Raw genomic sequence first — 21,405 nt, forward strand, 5'->3', positions numbered from 1 at the left:
ACAAAGACAAATAAAATCAGTTTTTATCGCCGTAATCATACGGACATTAAGAGATGTCTTCCTCACATGCCTCCGATAGACCTGGAACCTTGGATTAGGCTACTTACAAATGGTTTAGTTTGTGAACAATAACCGGACGTTCCATACGCAATTACTCAGTTTGCTTGACAGTCGGCGCGCTCGTTTAATGGTGCTGGGTGCGCCCCCACTCACATGATTTGCAGGAATAACAGAGGATGTAGAACAGTTTGAGTTTTATTGGTCATATGTTGTTTGACTGGACAATAGGTCAAAGTCAACTTTTTAATGTTAGGCAACAATACGTCAATGATAGTTTGTTATTAGTTCACAGCGGGGGTCATTATTCCTGACGACCTTTGGCTTTGGTGAGAGACTGAGAGGGTCTGAAAATGGTCACCAAACTGAATGTTTTCAGGATTTTTGGGATGATTGTTTCTCAACTGTTTCAGCAGTGTGGAGCCCACATGGATCACCATGCAAAAGCTTATTTCAATAAACCAAACAACAAACCTTTAATGTAAGTGAAAAATCAGTTCCAAAGCAAGATTAACTAATTAAAAGTGCCCCTGTGCTCTTTGTAAGAGCAAAAATGTCACATTTGCAATCTTTCAGGAAATGTGAAAATAAAAAAGAAATTACATTAGAATATTTTCTCTCCTCTCTGCTTCTTTTTAATATGTATTTCTTTATAGTACATTAGACACTCTATATTATATTATATTATATTATATTATATTATATTATATTAATTTGGCTCTAGCAGCAGCTCCTTGTCCCTCAGGGGTTATACCACCTGCTGGGACCCTACCGGGCTGTGTTATGACGTGAGGGTGGGGAGTCCTGGTCAACATCGATCGCTAACTCCGCCCAGCCGCCACGTCATAGACCGACGGCGAGAGCACAAACGAGCGCACCCTGTGATCACACTGACTGACTTTCGGTGAATGAGATAAACAAAGAGCCGGTGACTTTTCAGGAAAACGGACAACGCTCCTCAAGCTCACGGAAACATGGAAACTGGTAGGTCGAGCGCTACTTTCTCCTGCTTCAGCCATGGTGGTCTGTGTCGCCGGCAGGCTGAGCGCTGACTGTTTGACAGGTAGACGATGACAGCTGATGGAGCTAACAGGCTAAATTAGCATTCATTGCGTTAGCATGTCAGCCTGCTAGCATGACTCTGCCGTGGTTTACTGAGCTTAGGTGGATAGTTTGGGCCGATAGACTGTCAGCAACGTACCAAAAAATCCAAGCTGTACACAGAAACAGGTAACTGACCCCAAGTCGTGTGTTAAAAGCTGGTGTCAGCCTCTGGAGCCGGACTTGTTAGCTTGTGTAGCTAGCTGCTGAAGAATGCAGTTGGGAAATGCCAGAAGCTGTCAAACTCTCTAAAGTGGTCACAATTCATGTAAGTGGAGTTTTCGTTGTTAAGCACCTTTTTGTCTCGAAGAGGAAGCAGGTTCACTGCAGTTACTCCACTCTTAGCAGCTTTTAACAATGGCCAATGCTCTCCGAGTTAGCCTTCAGCCAGCCAGGTCAGTTGAGCAACTTGGGATTGTTTCAATGTCACTCAGGTTTCACAACATTTTAATAGCAGGTTAAGATTGTGGCTCATGATTGTTCCTGACGTGTGTGGGCCAATTGTTCCTTTCATGTCTTGTTCCAATATGAATTAAAATAAAGATCCTCGTAGTGTCACAAAAGTCTGACCTTTGGCTGTTTTATGGTCAGCTGCTGTGGATGTCAGGCTTCATGCCAGCTCTATGTAAGTTCACCCCTTTGCACAGGGAGCAGTGATGGGCACAGCAAAGTGCTTAGCTAATATAAAGCCAGTTGTATAACCTCTGGTGTGTGCAAGTCACCCTGGCTGCCTGTGCTTGGCCCCTGTCCATAGACAATCACTGTGATGTCAGTCCTCACCATCCATGCCCCTACTTGATGAATAACTGCCCGATCAACTAACTAACTGACCCTTTCATTAAGGTTCAGCCAGCCCAGTATCTGTTCAGCACTCGCTATTTATATTGTTTCTGTAAACTGATCCTGTTACAGATTGAAGATCCATCTCTTACTTGTCCAAATAATTCAGCAATTGTGCCACAAGGAAAACAGTGTTTCCTTGACCCCACACAGGCCTGTTCTTGAAATATTCCCTGCCTTAATCTGCTTCTGTTATTTTTCCTGATAATACAGGCGTGACGGTTCATGAAGTTTGACACCGTCCCAATCTGTGGTCGTCTGTGCATCTCAGCTTTGTGTCGATGGAAAATAACAGAATGCAGCTGAGAGAGAGGGGTCGAACTCCAGGCAGCATGCATGACTAGGCAATGTCCCTCTCCATGTTTAATTGCTCTGCACCATTATTTGACGGAATTACAGACCACACATCAGTGCCAGTTTGATTCTGTCAAAGTGTGTGTGTGTGCCCCTCCTTCTCCTGTCCAGTGGGACTAGACAAGCTTTCCAGTGTGTTCCTCTCACAGATGGAGCCAGATGAGTGATACCAGAGATCTCTGGTCAGCCACCAGGTCCCGAGGGCCACTTACAGCACTGCTACAAAGCATTCTTGACTTCTTCCTTGTTTGTCTCACGCTTTCCCAAGTCTGTCCTTCAGTCACTTTATGAGAGCTCGAATCATAACTGTACTCGGTATCCTTAATAGACTTTTCTCCACTATAATATCTGTATGGATGATGGAAAAAGGAACGCATCAGACAGTTATAGTGTCTGATGCATAGGATGTGCTGTACATTTATGAATATTGATCTGGTATTTTCCAGGCATGATTGTGACATCTGAGTATGTGAGTGCTCATAAATCAGATCTTAAGTGGGAAGTGTGTATGCTTAAAGTGCACAGATGAATCAGGGGAATTGGGACAGTAGGAAATTCCTCCTATTAGTTGCACTCAGATGTCTGACTGTCTAGCTGTGAAAGGCTTCCTATTACAAATTAACTTTATTTTGTGTTTGTCTCTCCACCGTCATTATTTTACCTTTTACTTTTTAATTCCTCCTTTTGTCCTTCCTTCTCCACCTCCCCCTTTCTGCTCCCCCCCAGGTCTGAGTCAGGAGAAGGTAGCCACCTTCCTCAAGCGGCTGCGGGCTGAGCCACGCTACCTGTTGGCCCAGAATGTGTCTACCTGCATTGACCCGTTGGAGGTTTGTCTGCACCGGCAGACTGTCCAGGATACTGTGCACATCTTCCAGCACTCTATCCCCACAGAGGGCAAGCCCATCACCAACCAGAAAAACTCAGGTAGGAGATAATGTAGTCCAACAAGCATTTTCCACAGGAAGAAGAAATACATGAGTATGCGGATATGAGCAATGTCTGAGCCCTTGCGTCAACACACACAGATGCCTGAGATACTGCGTATTGTGAATTTGCATGTTAGTTCTTGCGGAAACATTATGAGAGCGCAAACAAATGTTATGTAGTGCACATTGGAAAGAGAAGGTATTTCTGTAGTCAGTAGCTCAGAATGGACATTTAGACATTTTCACACACCTGTGCCTGAACAATCTGTGGTTTAATGAATGGAGCACAAACTGCAAAACTTTCTCCAAAATGTATGCTTTATATATATATTTTTTTTATTTATTGCGTAGTTATCCAATCACATGCATTGTCTCATTTTTGACACAACAGTTGTTCTGTTGTCTGTTGCAAAAGTTATTTCCAGACAGATTACGATAGTGGACATCCGACAGCATCAGCAAATATCATATAAGCCTGCAGCTGTGTGTTCATATATACTCCTGCAAACTCAGACGCACTTTCGGACACAGTTTGGGTCTCATATGCAACATTTTCTTCTGACGTTTGGCTTCTTTAATCATATACCATATACACCTACAAACTCCCTGTTTGAATGACAGTTGAAATTTGCCTGGTATTTGCATGGAATTAGTAAATTGGATTACTCAAATCAGTTGCCAGGCGAGTGATCAATTACTCACTAAAGTAACCTTTCTTTCCTTTTTTTTTAATTCCGTCTGCATTGTTGACTGTAGTGGCACTGCCAATACACAACATGTTTTAAATGTGCGTTTTTTTTTCTGAAATTTTGTTTTGCTACGTGGAGTCCAGAGCCTCACAACCACGATGAGTGGTGCATCTGCAACCGCTCATTATGTGTTGGTGGATATAGTGTAGGCTACAAAAGTTAGTCTTGTCTCAAAAATAGATTAAATGCCTCAGCACTCGCCAACCTTGTTCCAGAGCAGACTAGAGGTTTTGTAACTGATAAATGCATTTACAGTGTTTAAAGTGACCATGAGACAGACATGCTTCAGATTGGTCCACCAACTCCTACATCAGTCAAAAACTTGCAGTAAGCTTTGGAAAAAAAGTATCGCCTGTAAAAACATGTTAAGTCCTTACTAACCTGCATATTTCTCAAAATCCTTCTTTTTATCACCAGGGAGATGTTGGATCTTCTCGTGCCTCAACGTCATGCGACTTCCCTTCATGAAGAAGTTTAACATAGAGGAGTTTGAGTTTAGTCAGTCCTATCTATTCTTCTGGGACAAGGTAAGACATGACACACATGTTGTCTGGTGCTTCTTCACATGTTCTAATTTTATGCTTTTGCACTTTAAGTTTGAAGTTGTCAGTGTAACATCCTGGTAAATGGATGTTTTTTGTTATTTTGCAGTCAGGACACCATGTTAGTGAGTGTTAGTATGCAGCACTCTACTACTATGCAGTCATTGTCCACCTAAAACCCTCTTTTGTGTGTTGTGGTCAGTGCTCTTCCAGGGCCGACGTCACAGTGACACCTCGCTACATGTTTTTTATCTTTCTCTGTCTCTTTCTCTCTCTGGCCTCATGTCTTTTCTCTCACATGTTTAGACAGTCGGCATGAATTCTTTGTAACGTGTGCAGGCCATCGGGACTGACTGTAACATTAGTTCTAAAGAAGGAAACAGTAAATGTCGAGCTCTAAGAATATCAGCCAGTAGGTTATCACATTACATCAGACTTGTAGAGTCAAATCTTAAGTCTGCCAAAGCAAGTCTCGAGTCACAATCTCTTCATGAGGAAGTTGCAAACAATTCAGGCCTCTAAAGCTGGAAGTTTAAGCGTTCATGTTCATAATGTTCTTTGTAGCTGCAGTTTATTTCTCTCGCAGTTTTTCTGTTTTCTCACCATGTCTCTCTGTTGTGTTTGTTCTTTTTTCCGCAGGTCGAGCGTTGCTACTACTTCCTCCAGGCCTGTGTGGAGACAGCACAGAGGAAGGAGCCAGTGGACGGACGCCTGGTCCAGTTCCTGCTGTCCAATCCAACCAATGACGGAGGACAGTGGGACATGCTCGTCAACCTCATTGGTCAGTTTTCCTCATGACACATAATCCCATTAACAAGACGTCTGACTCACCCTTGTAATTTGTGCAGTTATGAAGTAATTTGGTTATTCTAAATACGTACTTACTCCACTTCCCTGACTGGATTAAGAATATTGTTTTACTATGTGTTTTCTTTTGTCCTGTCCTCAGAAAAGTACGGCGTCATCCCAAAGAAATGCTTCCCCGAGTCACACAGCTCAGAGGCCTCACGCAGAATGAATGACATCCTTAATCATAAGGTGCATTTACACGTTTCCCTCTGTTCAAACTCATCGAGCTCTCATACCAGTGAGTGACAGTGAGGCAGTGCTGACTGTTGTTTGTGTGTCACTGTGTGTTACAGCTGAGAGAATACTGCCTAAGACTGAGGAACATGGTGGCCAGTGACGCCACCAAAGCTGAGCTATCTGATGCTGTGGACACCATGATAGAGGAGGTGAGACAGAAAGAGCGGATACAGCTGTTTTCAGTATATCATATAGGGCATTTACACAGCAGGGATTTTCCCAGGGAACCTTTTGAGGAACTCACAATCATAGCCTGAGCCTCTGTGCCTCTGTAATAGTTCCAAAAAAAAAAGTCCCTGCTTGCGTCGTACTTTCCCAAGGTTCAGAGGTTGTCAGGGCAGACTTTGCTGGACTTTAGACTATCGACTCTGTGGTAGAAAAGGGCGAGGAGATAACAGCAGCCCAGATTCACCGTGTGTCCCAGTAGATGATGGTCTCCACACAGTAATGAGATATGGTTGTATAGGATCAGTTCTCTAAAAAGAATATAAAAAGAGCAACACACTGGTACATGCAGACTCATATACAGAGATTTTAATTCTAACCTTTATACATTTTCAACAATGTCAGCACAAAGTTAATATAAACTTTTTAAAGGTAGCACTTATGGCAGAGCTGTTGTATTGTACTGAAATGGATTGTACAGGTAGGCTCAATAAGGTGCCCGCTGTGACTGTATTGAAAAAAGACACACGCTGGTTAACTTTCGAACATTGTTCTACTTTTACCAGAAGAGGGAGCTGTCAAATAATACTTAAGTGAGAGTGGCAACATCCAGCCATTTGAAGTGATGCCTAAAAGCAAAATGTAATCAGTGTTTGAGTTAGAGTTAATCTAGACCTTAGGTTTGATCTGATAGGTACATGTCAACTTAATGCCGTCCAAACATTTAAAGCAGTTTTCTTTCTCGTTAAGAAACTTTAAAAATCAATTCGATAAACCTTTTCATAATACCTGTGCCAATAGGTTTCAGGCTTAGGTTACTGAACATACAAGTACATTAATAGCTCAGGTGGCACTCGTGCATAGAGATAACTTGCATTTGATCTGGTGCATGCAGTGCAGGGAGAAATTAGGCTTGTACATCTCTTTCACTTACTTACTTCCAAGGTCTAAACAATGAAAGTCAGTTTTTCCCATAACAGAGTGTGAAAAATACTTGCCTTAGTGCGTAATAAAACTTTTTGCATATGGTTTTCACTTTTTGCATATTGTCATTGAAATCTTTTCACACAGGCATCAAGCATATCATCTGCCCTGATTTACAAATTTATTTTAATGATACACTGTGCGGTGCACACTGTCAATGCACTGCCAACAGTGTGGTATGCTTTAAGCCTATAAGACCAGATGCAACGTTTGCATGTTTAATACACATATTTGCATGTATACAGTACATGAGAGCATGTAAATTTGTGTGTGTGTAACACATTTTCTGGACTACAGAGTGTATATAAGCAACAAAAATCACCTGCTTACTGCCTCAGATGTCACAGAGTAGAAGATAGCGATCATGTTTATGGAACAGTCTTAGTACAAAGCATGACACTGGATAGCGTGGACACATTGACCTCAAAAACTAATAGGTGAACATGTCTCTTTCAGAAAGTAACAATGCGCACATACGTGTGCACTGACATGCGGCCATGTGCCTACAGTGTGTTGTTTCTGTAGCTTGTGCAGTTCCACTGTGTAGATGTGCATGCATATGAGACTTTATTTATGCTTCCTGTGTGTGTATGCGTGGGTGAGTGAGGGGCCAGTCAGTCAATCAGCCTCCCATTGAGATGATTGCACACAGAACAGGGGTCTGGTTAAGCAGCCTTTGTTGTCAGCTGTTTAGCTGCATTGTGCTCCTGGCTGGTTGCTTGTTTAAACAGTTGCCTGTATCTCACAGCACCTCCATGGATGCCCAGCCATCACCACATGCACACGTGCGTGCACACATACACTTGAACGTACTGTATGTTGTGCAACAGTAAAGACTGCTAACGTGGACTGCACGACAGGGTGGGGGACGCGGGGTTGTCTGTGTGTTTGTTTGTCCACCTGGAAGTGGTTTGTTTTGCGAAACACCACTCCGTCACGGCCGGTGGTGATGGAGGATTTGGTCATGTCAGAAGAACGACCGGTGTAAAGAGAGCCAAGTTGTTCAAGCATATTGTCACATTTGACCAGCATCACTCAAAAATCCATCATTCCACCCGACCCTAAAAAATATATATATGGGATCACAGTCACACCAAAATAAGCACACACACATCTACATACAATATACTGTAGTACTGCGACAAACGGAGAACATTTTTTTTATCTTTTTCAGCCAAAATGATGTTTTTTGATACATGTGAAACAGTGAATATTGTGTTTATATGATCTGAAACTGATGAGTTTCATTGAAAAAAATTATGATGGTCAGAGCTTCTCATACTTGAAGCATAAGTGTCATTGTAAATAAAATATCTTTGACAGTTTGTCAAACCCCACATGAGGTCCTGATCCCAAGGATGACATCTTAGTTGTCTTAAGATAAGATAAGACTTTCTTGATCCCACACTGAGGGAATTTACTTGTTACAAAAGCAAGAATAAAGAGGAGAGGTAGAAAAAAAGAACAAGTAAAAAAATAGAATAAGTAGACAGTAAAAAGCAGACAGTTCACAGTGGTGTCAGACGGTGTGTTTGTGGGTCTTTGTGTATGGATGGGTATTGTGGCATTAAAGCATTTTTTTAAGAGCACATTTAGGGGCTGTTTGTGCACATTGACAGATTAGCAGTGGTAATTTCACAGGCCTGTCAGTGGCACAGGTCTTCCACTGTGTGTACAACCACTTCATTGCTTTCCATTTGTGCAGAATAATGCGTTTCAGGGCATGCATGCCCAGTGTGTGTGTGTGTGTGTGTGTGTGTGTGTGTGTGTGTGTGTGTGTGTGTGTGTGTGTGTGTGTGTGAGCGAGCTCAGGTGGTTTTCCTGGACTCTTGCAAGTGGGAAGCTGGTGTTTCCTCACGTGCGTTTGCATATGTGTGTGCACATGTGTTTCTCAGGATCAAAGTGCCGTGTCAGTCCTACTTTGGTGTGTGTGGAGGTGATGCTGTCCACCCTCCCTATGTGGTGGCTGTGAGTGTGCCCTGTTCTTCATCATGCCAGCCCCACACACACTCCTGTGACAGGCAACCTGGGTCAAAGTCTCTGCTTCCACTTACTGTACCCGGGGTGCGCTTGATTTAAATGGATCCCTTTGCGTGTCAAGAATCTATTCTTTTTGTTAACTCTGGTCAGGCACATTAGTTAAAGCCAAACCTAAAAACCTCTGCAATGGCAGCTTAGCCCATTTTAACCTGCACCTGCACTAGTTTCATGCACCATAACAATTTCTCTGTGAAGAGGCTGTTAGGATGACAGTATCCATACACTGTGTTACTGAGGCGGAGGATTAGTTTAAGTTTCAAAGCCAGTCTTTCCCTTTCATGCTGTGTCTGGTGTATGTCCCTGCTCCTCTGCTGTTACTTAACAGACAAGTGGGCAACACACACACACAAGTGAAGGGACATTCACTGGTAACTGTACATGCACGTACAGTTCTTAACACACAGATGGTATCCCTCACACCACAACCATAGTCTTTACCATGCTCCAGTGCGTCATGGAATCCGAAACAGCGTGTGCGGCTCTGGTCTTGGCTCTGAATGCATGGAGAGTGATGCTTAAGCCTAATTTATGCCATCAAATTGCAGAGGGACTTTCTTGCTGCAGCTCAGAGGCTCAGCGCAGCTGGCTATTGGTTCAGTTGATTTGTTGTTCAATGTGGGTGGTTTCCTATAGCTGCATCAGTGTAGTTCTGCCAGCTCAGAGATGTCTGCTCACATTTCTTGAATTTCTTTGCACCATTGTTAGAATTTAACAATGGCCACATGTGTTGCATGTTTACACAACATGGAGGTTTAATCAAAACCTCGCTCATTTTTATCCAAACTGTTTGCATGGTATCATTTGCTTACACTCACAAGTCCAGCTTCTAGACAATAGTTATAAATTTACCTCAGCGTAGCAATGAGGCACATGTTTTGCCTCAATTTGACATTAACTGGTTGAGAGCCAGCGTCAGACCCCGATTACGTCTATGTCTATTTCAACATTGTCTGGTATTGGTGTGTTAAAATTATTTCTCCTAAAAAATCAAAGTAATATAGTGACATCTTTTTCACAGTAAAACAGAATTTTCTTCAACATTGAATGAACAACCCCAATTCCAAAAAAATCACGATACTGTATAAAACAAATAGAACACAATGTGATCATTGGCTCATCCTTTCTGAAATATACTCAATTGAAAACAGTACAAAGACAATATATTTGATGTTTTACATCAGCAACAACATTATTTTTTGTAAATTATGCCACAAACACATTTCAAACAAGTTTGGACAGGAGCAGCTAAAGACTGGGAAAGTTGTGGAATGCTCCAAAAACACCTGTTTGGAACATTCCACAGGTAAACAGGTTCATTGGTAACAGGTGATAGTATCATGATTGGGTATGAAAGGGGCATCCTGGAAAGGCTCAGCCATTCACAAGCGAGAATGGAGTGAGGTTCACCACTTTGTGAACACATTACTGAATGAAAGATATTACTACATGAGCTCAAGTCCCAAATTTTTTGGAATCAGAGTTGTAACAATTGATATATTAAAATGTGCAAAAGCCGTTATTTGACATTCATTTCCAGTATTAGATCTTAATGAATGAAACAAGCAGGTCAGTCAGTGAGAGGACACACATTCACGACCACAAAAGATTACAGAAGCAAAGCAATTTGCTACTTTAGGTTTCTGCTGTAAAGCAAAATAAAGTGCAAGCTTACAGAAACTAGACCGATCCCTGCCCCTTTAAATTTATTTGTTTTTAATGCAACTTGCTAAATCAAACATGTAAATGCCACAATAACTTTATTTAGTTGGAAGTTGGTCTAGATTTTTAGTGGCTTTGTTTGTTTGTTTGTTTGTTTGTTTTTTCTTCTTGTTCACACAAGCAAAGCGCTGAGGCAAAGGGCTGCAGATGGTTTTTACACCGTGGCTAAAACATCCTGCATACAATAAAAGTACAGTAAGCAGTATTTTTTCTATGTCAGTGCTGTCTGTGGACCACACATATAGTCGAGGAAAAGACGGGAGGCTGCATGCAGGAGGGCCAGCGCGACCATAACCTTGAAAGCTGGAGTGTCCCGCTCAAGGTTCTGCTTACCGTTTGTGTTACTCTCACTCCTAACTCCAGGTGATTTGTTTGTTTGGGTAGCGTAAAACAAATAAACATGCAGAGGGATGCCAGCCGCTCAACACTGGAGCACAGATGCTATCAAACATTAGCTGTTGTTAGCCCCGATAGCGTGCAGTCAGTCAGCTTATTGTTTATAGCAAGACACGCAAACTCGCTTTGTCACAGAATTGAGGTTGACCCGAGGTGGACCTTCTGCTCCGACCTGATGAGTTGAAGAGAAAGCTGCCTGTTAACGAACTCCATCAGAATCACTTCTAACAGCTGCCTCCTGAAACCTGTTAACAGTTCAGATGTTTGGAATATTAAGATATAAATGAGATGGCCTTTGAAGTGACTTAAAGTTCGCAGGGAGAGCAGAGTTTTTCTTGAAAGAGAGGGACGAAAAGGGCGGGGGTCAAGGGGTTACGGAGATGTTTTGTCAAGGTGCCGAGGGCATCTGAGCAAACACAGACCAGACAAGGGGATGGACACCTTGGCATGTCGTCCTGCCCACAGGGCAGTCTAAACAAAGTAGTTGAATTAGGAGGAAAATGGTTTGAGAAGGACAAGGGCTTGAACAGATGACTTTGTTGACTCTGCGCATGTGTGTATTTTTGTGTGTGTCTGTTCTTTTGTGACCGTACGCGTTTCTGAGATGAAGAAGGGGATTGTTTGTTTGCCTAAGCCAAGCCTGAGTTTAAGCATTTTTGTGTGTTGATCCCTGCACAAGCATGTTTGGACCGAGAATAGTGGGCTCAGTGTCCACTTACCAGAGAGCAAGAATGTCATCTTTATGTAGGGGCATTTAATATGTGTTGACTAAGCATGGGAAACTGCTGCCATGGCCGCTATATTTCTCCAGGCTGAGCCAAAAATAATCCCCCCAGCTCTATATTCAGCAAGACCGAAGTTTAATTTGTCTGGATCATTCGTAGTACTCAATAAAAATAGTGTGTTAAAGTCTCTTAAAGTATTGGAAATGTGTCCTTTGTGACACCCATAGTTGAAACATTGAGAGCGTGATGTGTCATATCATAACTTCATATTTAATAGGAATAGCATCCGCTGAGCCCCGGGAGAGGAGAGGCGGGGACAGGAGAGGTGAAAAGCAAAAGAGGAAAATTCCTGAGATAACTACAGTATATCAGAGGTTAGAAGGGCCAGATTTACAGACGGCCCAGTCCAAACAATCCGATTTAGCCCACAGGAACTCAGTCTGAACTTGAGCGCCACAGGAAGACACACATGGAGGGAGGGGGAAAGGGTGTGGGGTACAAATGGGGAAAGTGAGGGATATGAAAAAGATGGAGGGGAGGGAAGTGCTACAGAGGAGAAAATACATATGGAGTGGTTGGATGAATGCACATTTAACATATGAGTGGGAAATTGGATTTACAGACTTCTCCGACAACCTCCCAAATGGAAAGGAAGTCCTCTCTCTTCATTAGGTGTATGCATTGTGCCCCAGTCTGCAGTCACAGTGTGGTACCCCTGCACACATGCAATTAGGTCACTTTGAGCTTTGTAAAAATAAAAGATACTGTTTGTTCAGTCTGAATTTTGTTTTCTGAGCTTTTGATCCGAGGATTGCCTGTCTGCGAATGTTCAATATGAGTGTAATACGGATTAGGCTGGCAACTGGGTGAAGAAGTTGATGTTTAAACTGTGTGCTGTGCAGGTGTTCCGGGTGGCCAGCGTTTGTCTAGGCAGCCCCCCTGAAACCATCTGTTGGGAGTACAGGGACAAGGACAAGAACTTCCATCGCATGGGACCCCTCACCCCTCAGGAGTTCTACAGGGAGCACGTCAAACCCCTATACAACATTCAAGACAAAGTATGTGAGCCATTAAACACATCAGACAGGCCATGTAACTTCCTGTTGGTGACCACTGTTCAGAACCTCTGTCTGACTCCCTGTGGGGAGTTTCTGAGCTCGTATTCTAACTCTCTTTCATCAGGTGTGCCTCGTGAACGACCCGCGACCCCAGAACCCTTATGGGAAGCTGTACAGTGTGGAGTTCCTCGGTAACATGGTCGGGGGCCGCAGCACTCTGTACAACAACCAACCCATCCAGCTGCTTAAAAAGGCTGCGGCCGAGTCCATCAAGGAGGGAGAGGTAGGATGGGGCTCAACTCTAGACACAAGTATGCACATTTGAGAGTGTCTGCATAAATCTGAACATGGCCACTGTTATTCTCTCAGGCCGTGTGGTTCGGTTGTGACGTCGGGAAACATTTCCACGGCAAGCTGGGCATTAATGACATGAATGTGTGAGTATAATTCAAACACCAATGAAGCTGCTGTGGTGTGAATGGATGTGATTTGTATTACAAAATGTATATACCTGATAGGAGAGGCGTGGTGTCTTTGCAAATAGGTGTCAGTATCTCCACAAAGGGAAAGTTGCTTGCCCTTCAGGTGCAGCAGCAACTGCGTCTGAGTTGCTGGCGCCAGGCTTAAATTTGCCCACTGAACCAAACCAGCATGGTGCCGAATGTCTGGTTGCGTCTCTATTAGGCCTCATCTTTCAGACGGAGCTTTTGTTGTGCTGGTAGATTATAACTGAAATGAGGCTGAGTCGTAATGAAGCCTCAAGAAAGGACTGAAAAGGGGAGTTGTCTGTTAGCCATGCTGGATGCCATACTCATGAAGGTTTCACGTTCATCACACCTCCACCCAACGAAAATGATAGATTAAGGCAGCTTGCATATGATGTGGACACATGCTTTTTCTCCTTAAATGATCACTTTTTTTTCTTTCCTCTCCCAGGTTCAACCACGAGCTTGTGTTCGGCGTTTCGGTGAAGAACCTCTCTAAGGCAGAGCGGCTGATATACGGAGACTCTCTCATGACCCATGCTATGATCCTCACTGCTGTCACAGACAAGGTAGGCTCACACAAACGTTACAGCACAGGTGTGCGACTGCTCAGTTAACACATGCAGACATGCAGCGCATATACAAGCAGACCGACAGGAATACACACATTCAGTTTCCCAGGGCTTTACTGCCTCGCTGTGTTTAGGCTGCTTTCATCGGCCGCAGTTTTTCGTAGTGATGTCAGTTTCCCCCCTTGTAAGTAACCCCAGCTGTCCGGACACTTTCTGTCCCCCAGTGTCGGCTTCTCACCCTTATCTCACCGTAAGCTCCTCTCATTCTCTCTCTCTCTCAGGACGGAAAAGAAGGCTATGAGAAGTGGAGGGTGGAAAACTCCTGGGGCGATGACCGTGGGAACAAAGGTAACATCATTACACTGATGCTACTTTCAGTTCTTTAGATTTTTCGGCCTGATTATTGTTGAGTCACAGAGAAGAAGCTGATTGAAAACATCTAAAACAGTTTCCCTCATCTGGATCTGCACCTGAAACCATGTACATGCTTTTGCACAAATGTCCTGCTGCCTCCCCCTCTCTCATCTTTCTCACACCACGGTGTCTCATGATAAGCCATCATCTTCCTGTTTGTGTCTATTGAGTTAAGAACAGGATAGGCCTGAGCCGTTCTCCCATGTTGCTGCTTTATGAACTTGTAATTGGCTGTGTCCTGTTTCATAAAGACTCGCAGACATACACAGACACAGCGGGCCTTACTATGTTTTTTGAGCTCAGTGCCTCCGGTTCCAGCCACATAAACGTAGTTACAGAAATCCTTGAAGTGGGGTTGTACGAGGTTAACAATAGTCAGTGTATTACCTCAGTAGATGGCGGTCAGCATGCCCCAGATTGGAGAAGCAGCAGTGTAGGAAGCAAAGCGATGTACTGCTGTAGATTGGGGCCAGAGGCAACACATATTCTGGCCACCAACAAAGGCCCACCTCAAGAAATCAATCTAACTTTAAGTGTAGGCTATATTTAGAATGTTTTCACTGCTTTACCTTGTGGTCAGACAGCCCTTTACGACGGGAACTGAAGTTTACACTGCCAATCGGCCAAGGTACAGAAAGCACTACACAAAATGTACCATAATATAATAAGCAGCTAAACATTTGACCTCTTTTTTTGTTTTTCACCATATTGGAATCGAAGCTGGGAATCGATAAGATGACCGTACCCCACCCCTGACCTCAGTCTTGTGGTTTGCGAAAAGCCGTAATGTTGACAGGGAACTTTTGAACCTGTTTTTTTTAGTAGTCAGCTTACTGAGTTGTTTGTTTTCTTTTTAAACCACACGTTCAAACTGAATTTAACAAACTAAGTCAGTCTTGGGCTACCCACCAGAAACTCCCTTTGATGCATCAGGGGAAAATGTTGTCATTAAGTAAGTAAGATCGGTTTGTCTTTATGCAACAGGCCCCACAGCACAGCAGGTACTCCACGCCGCTGCCCCAGACTTTACTGTCTACTGTTGTTATTCCCTCTCTCCTTTCATCTCTGCTTCTCATCTGCCTCAGACACTCTCTGCCTCTCTTCTCCATCTCTGCGCCTGACATTCCACTGCAAATTATAGCCGAGTATTTCAGGTCAAGTCATGCATCGTCTGGCAACACACATACAGTGCAGCGTATACACACAGAGAGAGACACACATACTCACAATATTTGTTTGAACCCACAAACCGTAGGGACTGTTGGGAAAACATGTGAAAACCCCTCAGTCAAATCAAATGTATTTCACGCATATCTTATTCCATAAACAGCAGCAGATAGGGAAGGCCAGGGCCCCCAGCCCGTCTGCAGCCAAATTAATAAAGTGTTTGAGAACAAAAGTTCGAGAAGTTGAGCTCTCTTGGGAATCCGGGAGCTTTGTTTGACAAACGCTGAGGGGAAAAGCAGGCACGAGGAAAGGAGGAAAGGAGGGGAGAGCATGCAGGAGAAAGGAGACGTAGCTCAGGTAGTTAGGAGTAAAGGAAAACAAAGGCAAGAAGATGTAGAGATGATTTTGGAAAGGCGACAGAGGAGAAATTGGAAGAAGAGTGGTAATAACGGTGGAGCAGAGGGAGCAAGTTGAGTGTGTTTGTAAAGGCTTAATATTCCCCTTCAGGCCTTTTAATATTCCTCCAAACCTTGAAGGAGTCGTTCATGAGAGGTTTAGCTTTGTGTTTCCTCCATCGTTGTGCCGTCGCACAGCCACTGTGGCTCATTCCACAGCTCACACTGTGACACTGCTTCAGGCGACACGCTCTCAGGTTTGTCATATGAACTCTTCAACATGAGTCCCGAGCTTTGTTTGACACGAAGAGAGAGAAAGTGTTATTTTTTTTACGAGTGTGATTCTGTTGTTGAACAAATACAATGAGATGATGTAAATGTGGATGGAAGGATTTCCTTGGAAACGGACATAACAGATTCATTTGAAGAGAAGCATCATTAGCTTTTAAGTATGCTTCTAATCCATTGCCATTATTTTGCACCCAAACCACAGTCGCATATCTGTCCTGTCACCTCAGGAACGTCAGTAACGTCCCATTTAATTTCCCATGAAATGCTCTTACCGCAACTCTGCGGGTGTGCTGTTCCCCATCTATTCTTGTATACCAGATCCAAAAATAAATGCATTTCCACATATTTCAATAACACGCTTTCCTCTGTGCTGTTAGTGTCGAGTCAAGTACCAAGTCCCAATTCTTTAGTTTATAACCAAATATCACCAACACCAGTGACATTCCCATCAGCCTCAGCTGTACTTTGTGATTATTGCTGCATGGCAAAAGTTAGCATGCTAACAAGCTAAACTAAGATGGTGAACATGGTGAAAAGTGTACCTACAGTGCTTTTCATTACCATGTTAAATTGTCCTGATGAGCATGTTAGCTTAAAGCACCACTGTGCCTGAATATGGCCTGACTGGGCAGCTATTATGCCTGCAGTTATTTAAATTGGAAAAATGGAAAATTTTGACTAATTTATATGAAAATCATGGTTTCTGTTAGCCGTTGGAAAGCAAGATGGCTGCTCCACACTCCTCTAGCTCACAGTCCACCCATCTGTTCTGAGACAGGACAGTCAGCCTATCCCTAAAAGCAAATAATGACACCAAAAATTCACACACACACACACACACACACACACACACACACACACACACACACACACACACACACACCACCATGCCACCCAACACGCGGGTTCCAGGAAGCTCACATCAACACACACGGATACCACAGCGAGAACCAGGCAACGTGCCATCTGAGATTTGCGTACTTGGAAGAACACTCATACACAACAGACACGCCATCCCCAATACATTGTTTTGAACTGTGGCCTGTTCTTGCGGTTACCCTGACGTCTTCGATAAGTCAACTCGGCAAACTCTGAACTCTGAACGCACGAGGAGGGTCAGAGAAGACGCGGGGAGAAAGAGAAAAGACGTAAAATACCTTTAATTCAGTCTAAGATCCGCCTGCCAGTTTTCATCCAGCTTCCCATATGTGTCAGTATCAGATTTTGAGCTGCTCTGGTTTCTCGTAACTCTTTGTTATTTAAGTAGCAGACGCACACGCTCACATCTTTCATTAGAATTAATCAATTCGGCATGGGGGCTGTATCTTCATCCAGCAGAAGGTTAGGTTATCCCAACATGTCAAGTTCAAGGAAGGCTTTCATAACCACCCCAGACTCGGCCACACTGACCTTGTATGACTGCGCAAACACACACACACACACACACAGAGGGAGAGACAGACATTGTTTTATCAGGGTGGCCGTGCAGAGGTGACAGCAGAAGTGTTGAATGCATTACTGTACTGCTAGGTGGGGGAGTGTGAACCAGGAGGGTGGGGGTCCTTCTCTTCCTCCACCCTTCTGCCTGTTGAAACAATAGTTAAGTGATAAGGCGTACCTCAAAGCAATGAGTGTTGGACCATTCTGTTGAAGTGTTTTCAGCAGCACTCTCTGCTCCTCCCCTCTCAATGAAAGAACGATAATCAGTTCAATTAGTGACATGATTTGAGTGTGTTGTGATTAAGGCTTTCTGTGAACTGACAGATTGACCTTTGTCCTCAAATCCTGCTCTTTTAGCCACATTAGACATATTTATAGGCTGGACCGCTCTGACTTCTGGAGAAAAAGATCTAGAATCTGGAAACGTCTTTCTACACAGGACTTGAAATTTAGAGGAGCGCCGTGCTTTTTTGCATTGTATAAACTTTGTAACAAAGAGACATTCATGGTCTTGTTTATTTATACTGACAAGTTTAATTATCATATTGATAATGTCCACACACATGTTGAAGCATGCAAAAAAGTTTAACAAACTGGCTCAAAGTATGTGAAAAAGAGAGGAAAAAAAGCCAAGTTTAAGTTCCAAGGAATGTTTTATTTTAAATAAATGAACTGTTTACAAATGGTAAAGATAGGGTGTGAATCTATGTGGTGTAGAACATAGTGGTGTAGGATCAAAAGTTTGTGTGTGTGTGTGTGTGTGTGTGTGTGTGTGTGTGTGTGTGTCTGCATGCATGCATGTGCGTGTGTTGAAGTCAGCAGAAAATGTCAAACAAACCCAAACCTGGACATTTGGAGTCCAGAAGGCAGAGAGCAGACCTGGCCTGTGTAACTGCTGAAGAGGCCTAACAGGTGTCTCCATGTTGGGCTAATGACTGCTGATATGTTAAGAGAGCAGGATAAGGTTCTGCCAGTCAGCCTCGCTGCCAGTTTTTGTCCAACCGGTCAGCCATTGGACCGCATCTGCACCAAAATGTTCCTGGATCTGTGATTGAAATGTGGGAGATTTAAACTTCTGTGAACTCACACAGTCACCTTCACCTGTTATTTATGGTTAATATAGAGCAGGCATGTCCAAACTATTCCACAAAGGGCCGTGTGGCTGCAGGTCTTTCCTCCAACCAATCAAGAGCACAAAGTCTGACCAATCAGCTCTCTGAAGACTGAGCTCAGCTGATGAATTGAGTCAAGTCTGGTGTGCTGCTGCTTGGTTGGAAAGAAAACCTTCAGCCACTCGGCCCTTTGTGGAATAGTTTGGACATGCCTGATATAGAGACTACGCTGTCATCGCGTGGTCAATTCCCACTTCTGTCTCTGTTAATTTTGACTGGATTTCATTTATGTCTCCTACATGTCTGATCTGTAAATATGTCACTTTAGATCAGATTGTAGATCCAGATTATGATCCAAAGTCTGTCTACAGCAAGGATTTGTTACACTTGACCTTAAATGGATTCATTTTTTTCTGAATTTTCCACATTTCAGGTGATTTTGAGTCTATTCAGGCTTTAACAACTGATTGGTCGTCTTCCCTGTTTGTCTCATAGGTTACCTCATCATGACGGACGATTGGTTCTCTGAGTACGTGTACGAGGTGGTGGTAGACAAGAAGTTCCTGCCCCCTGATGTCCTGGAAGTGATGCAACAAGAGCCCGTTGTACTTCCTGCCTGGGACCCAATGGGAGCCCTGGCATAACTACAGAAATCCAGGTTTTAGCCCCAACCTCTGGTCTATTTGACTCCGCCCTATTCCTCTGCTGCTTTTACCTCTCCAACATTTCCCCCACACCTCCTTCCAAGACAGCCTAGACAAAGTAATAAAGATTTTGTTTTCTTTTTTTACTGGACTGCCTGTGTCTTTTGTCTGTCTTTATTTCTTCCAACGAGTGTGCTGCCTCCACACCTTTTTGTGTTCTTGTTTTCTGGGATGGTAGAATCAATATAAGGCCCTAAACCTCGGCCTGAGCATTAAAGAGGTAAAGCGGGTTTATTGTACCATAGACAGGTTGGGCAATCTGAGCTTTGGACAAACAGTCCGTTGCACACAGACAAATATCGTAAAAGGTGGTAAACAGTGCTGTTTCTTTCACTTGTGCCTGCGTCTCTTTCACCCATCTAACCTCTTGGACGTGAGCAAAACAGCAGTGATTTACTGCTCTTAGAATAACATTTACAAAATTTCCAATAACAGACAATCTTCCCATAACTTCCTCTCCACCACACAATGTAAGACAGAAAAGCAGCATCGGTGTGCATGTGCACGCGTATACATACATGTATTTGTTTTCATATGTTCTGCCTGTATCCCCCCGATTGGGTAGCGAGGAATGTTAAAAGCAGGAAAGGGTCATACTTTAACAATACGCGTGCATTTCGACACAGAGCAGCTATTTTGGAGTGCCAGGTGAAAATCCAAGCGCTTCCTTCAGAGACTCCGTAATCACTCCTCAAAGACTTTCCTACTCTTCCTGCATTAAAGCGCTCCTGTCAAGGTAAGGAAAGGTAAGGCCTCCAGACTCCCAGCAGTCAGTCTGTCAGCTTGCCCTTCACTGTACGGCGTGTTTCTGATCCAAAGAAGCGCACATTCAGCATCTCTGGCTGAAGGTGGATGGCGGCCCTGAGATGTGATAAGACCCTGTGATCTGGTGGTTTTAAGATCCCTGATTTTATTGTCTTTCCTGCTGCTCATCAACGTGCATTTTTTTCAGCTTCCACCCCTCTTTGTCCTGTGCCTGGCTCTCCATTTTCTTTGCCTTTACCTGCAGCTTACCTTGTCTTTTTGTATACACTCTTGTGTCTTCTCCCACAGTTTTCCTCCATCTATCTCATCCACTATCCACAAAAAAACGGTTGGAGATGGACTTGTGCCAGTCTCCCCAAACAAAGCCAGAGATTTTTTTGACGGGTGAATTATAGTGACAGGCAAATACGGTTTGAAAACTGCACTTTCTACAGAAGCTAGATAGATGGTGTTGGGCAATTTAATGTTGACTGTTGGGAAGTCGATTGATTGCCCAACAATTTCCTAAAAGACTTCCCTCAGAGGAATGGTATTTACTTTTATCTGGGTTTCATTTAGAGGAGAGTGTACTCTATAAATCTTAGCTGCTAAATCCCTGGTTTCACAATGTTTTTTTTTTTTTAATTTGTAGTGTAAGACAAGTGATTAACAGGAAGACGCATGTGAGACATGACAAGGCAAGAGAGAGACAAAAGCAATCACCCTTAAAAAATTCAGTTAAGCCGACAGATAAGCCGAAGCAATTAACAGGAGGTACCTGAGTAAACCTGAATAAATGTGTGTATATTTTCTTGTTGTACAATGCATACAGGTAGGTGTGTGTGTGTAAGGTCATACTGTCGGGGGAAGAGGGCAGGAAGAGAAAGAAGGGTCCAAGTGGTGAATCTGTGGTCGGGCCCAGGATGCAAAGTGGTGTCGAAGCTGGGGCAGGATTTGATTATCTCCTTGTATTGGAGTGTTTCACCTTTGTTAACGTGAAGTTAGTCTCTCATGTGGGCTAAAAGGTGTGGACTGACTGTCAGATTTCTAGTAATTACACAAAGAGTAATCATAATTGCTGTGAAAAGGCTGTACAAGCAGTTGGTTTTGAATGTTTGATAAAAGAAGTCCCGTGGGTGTATTAAATAAACAGAGCCGATAAGACTGGACTACAAATACAAAGCCCTAGTTACATTTGAATTAATTGTATCAGGTGTGAGATAACACAGACTGAGAGTGGGCTGGAGCTTATTTGTCCTGCACCAGGCTGAAGCCTCAGAACAAGAAGAAACTCTCAACGTGTGTTATGAGTCTGGATGTCAAACTCCTGTTAATGAAT

General features: G+C 43.4%; 1 protein-coding gene across 1 annotated transcript; it reads left to right on the top strand.

Moving 5' to 3' along the window:
* Positions 1 to 902: 902 nt before the first annotated feature.
* On the top strand, positions 903 to 19,413 carry blmh (bleomycin hydrolase). The gene is made up of 12 exons (XM_076736118.1): positions 903 to 1,041; positions 3,079 to 3,276; positions 4,445 to 4,554; positions 5,209 to 5,350; positions 5,519 to 5,607; positions 5,712 to 5,804; positions 12,587 to 12,742; positions 12,867 to 13,025; positions 13,112 to 13,179; positions 13,679 to 13,796; positions 14,081 to 14,147; positions 19,114 to 19,413. The coding sequence occupies exons 1-12, from the start codon at positions 1,032 to 1,034 to the stop codon at positions 19,260 to 19,262; spliced, it is 1,359 nt and encodes a 452-aa protein (XP_076592233.1). The 5' UTR covers positions 903 to 1,031; the 3' UTR covers positions 19,263 to 19,413.
* The last annotated feature ends 1,992 nt before the right edge of the window (positions 19,414 to 21,405 follow it).

This window comes from Chaetodon auriga, chromosome 7, assembly GCF_051107435.1.
Source record: "Chaetodon auriga isolate fChaAug3 chromosome 7, fChaAug3.hap1, whole genome shotgun sequence".
Lineage (NCBI taxonomy): Eukaryota > Metazoa > Chordata > Actinopteri > Chaetodontiformes > Chaetodontidae > Chaetodon > Chaetodon auriga.

What these genes read in the sequence shown, in the direction of transcription:
- blmh (XM_076736118.1), top strand. An exon ending in TGGACACCATGATAGAGGAG is followed by an intron (nt 5,805 to 12,586) that starts GTGAGACAGAAA and finishes TGTGCTGTGCAG; the next exon opens with GTGTTCCGGGTGGCCAGCGT. An exon ending in CGATGACCGTGGGAACAAAG is followed by an intron (nt 14,148 to 19,113) that starts GTAACATCATTA and finishes TTTGTCTCATAG; the next exon opens with GTTACCTCATCATGACGGAC.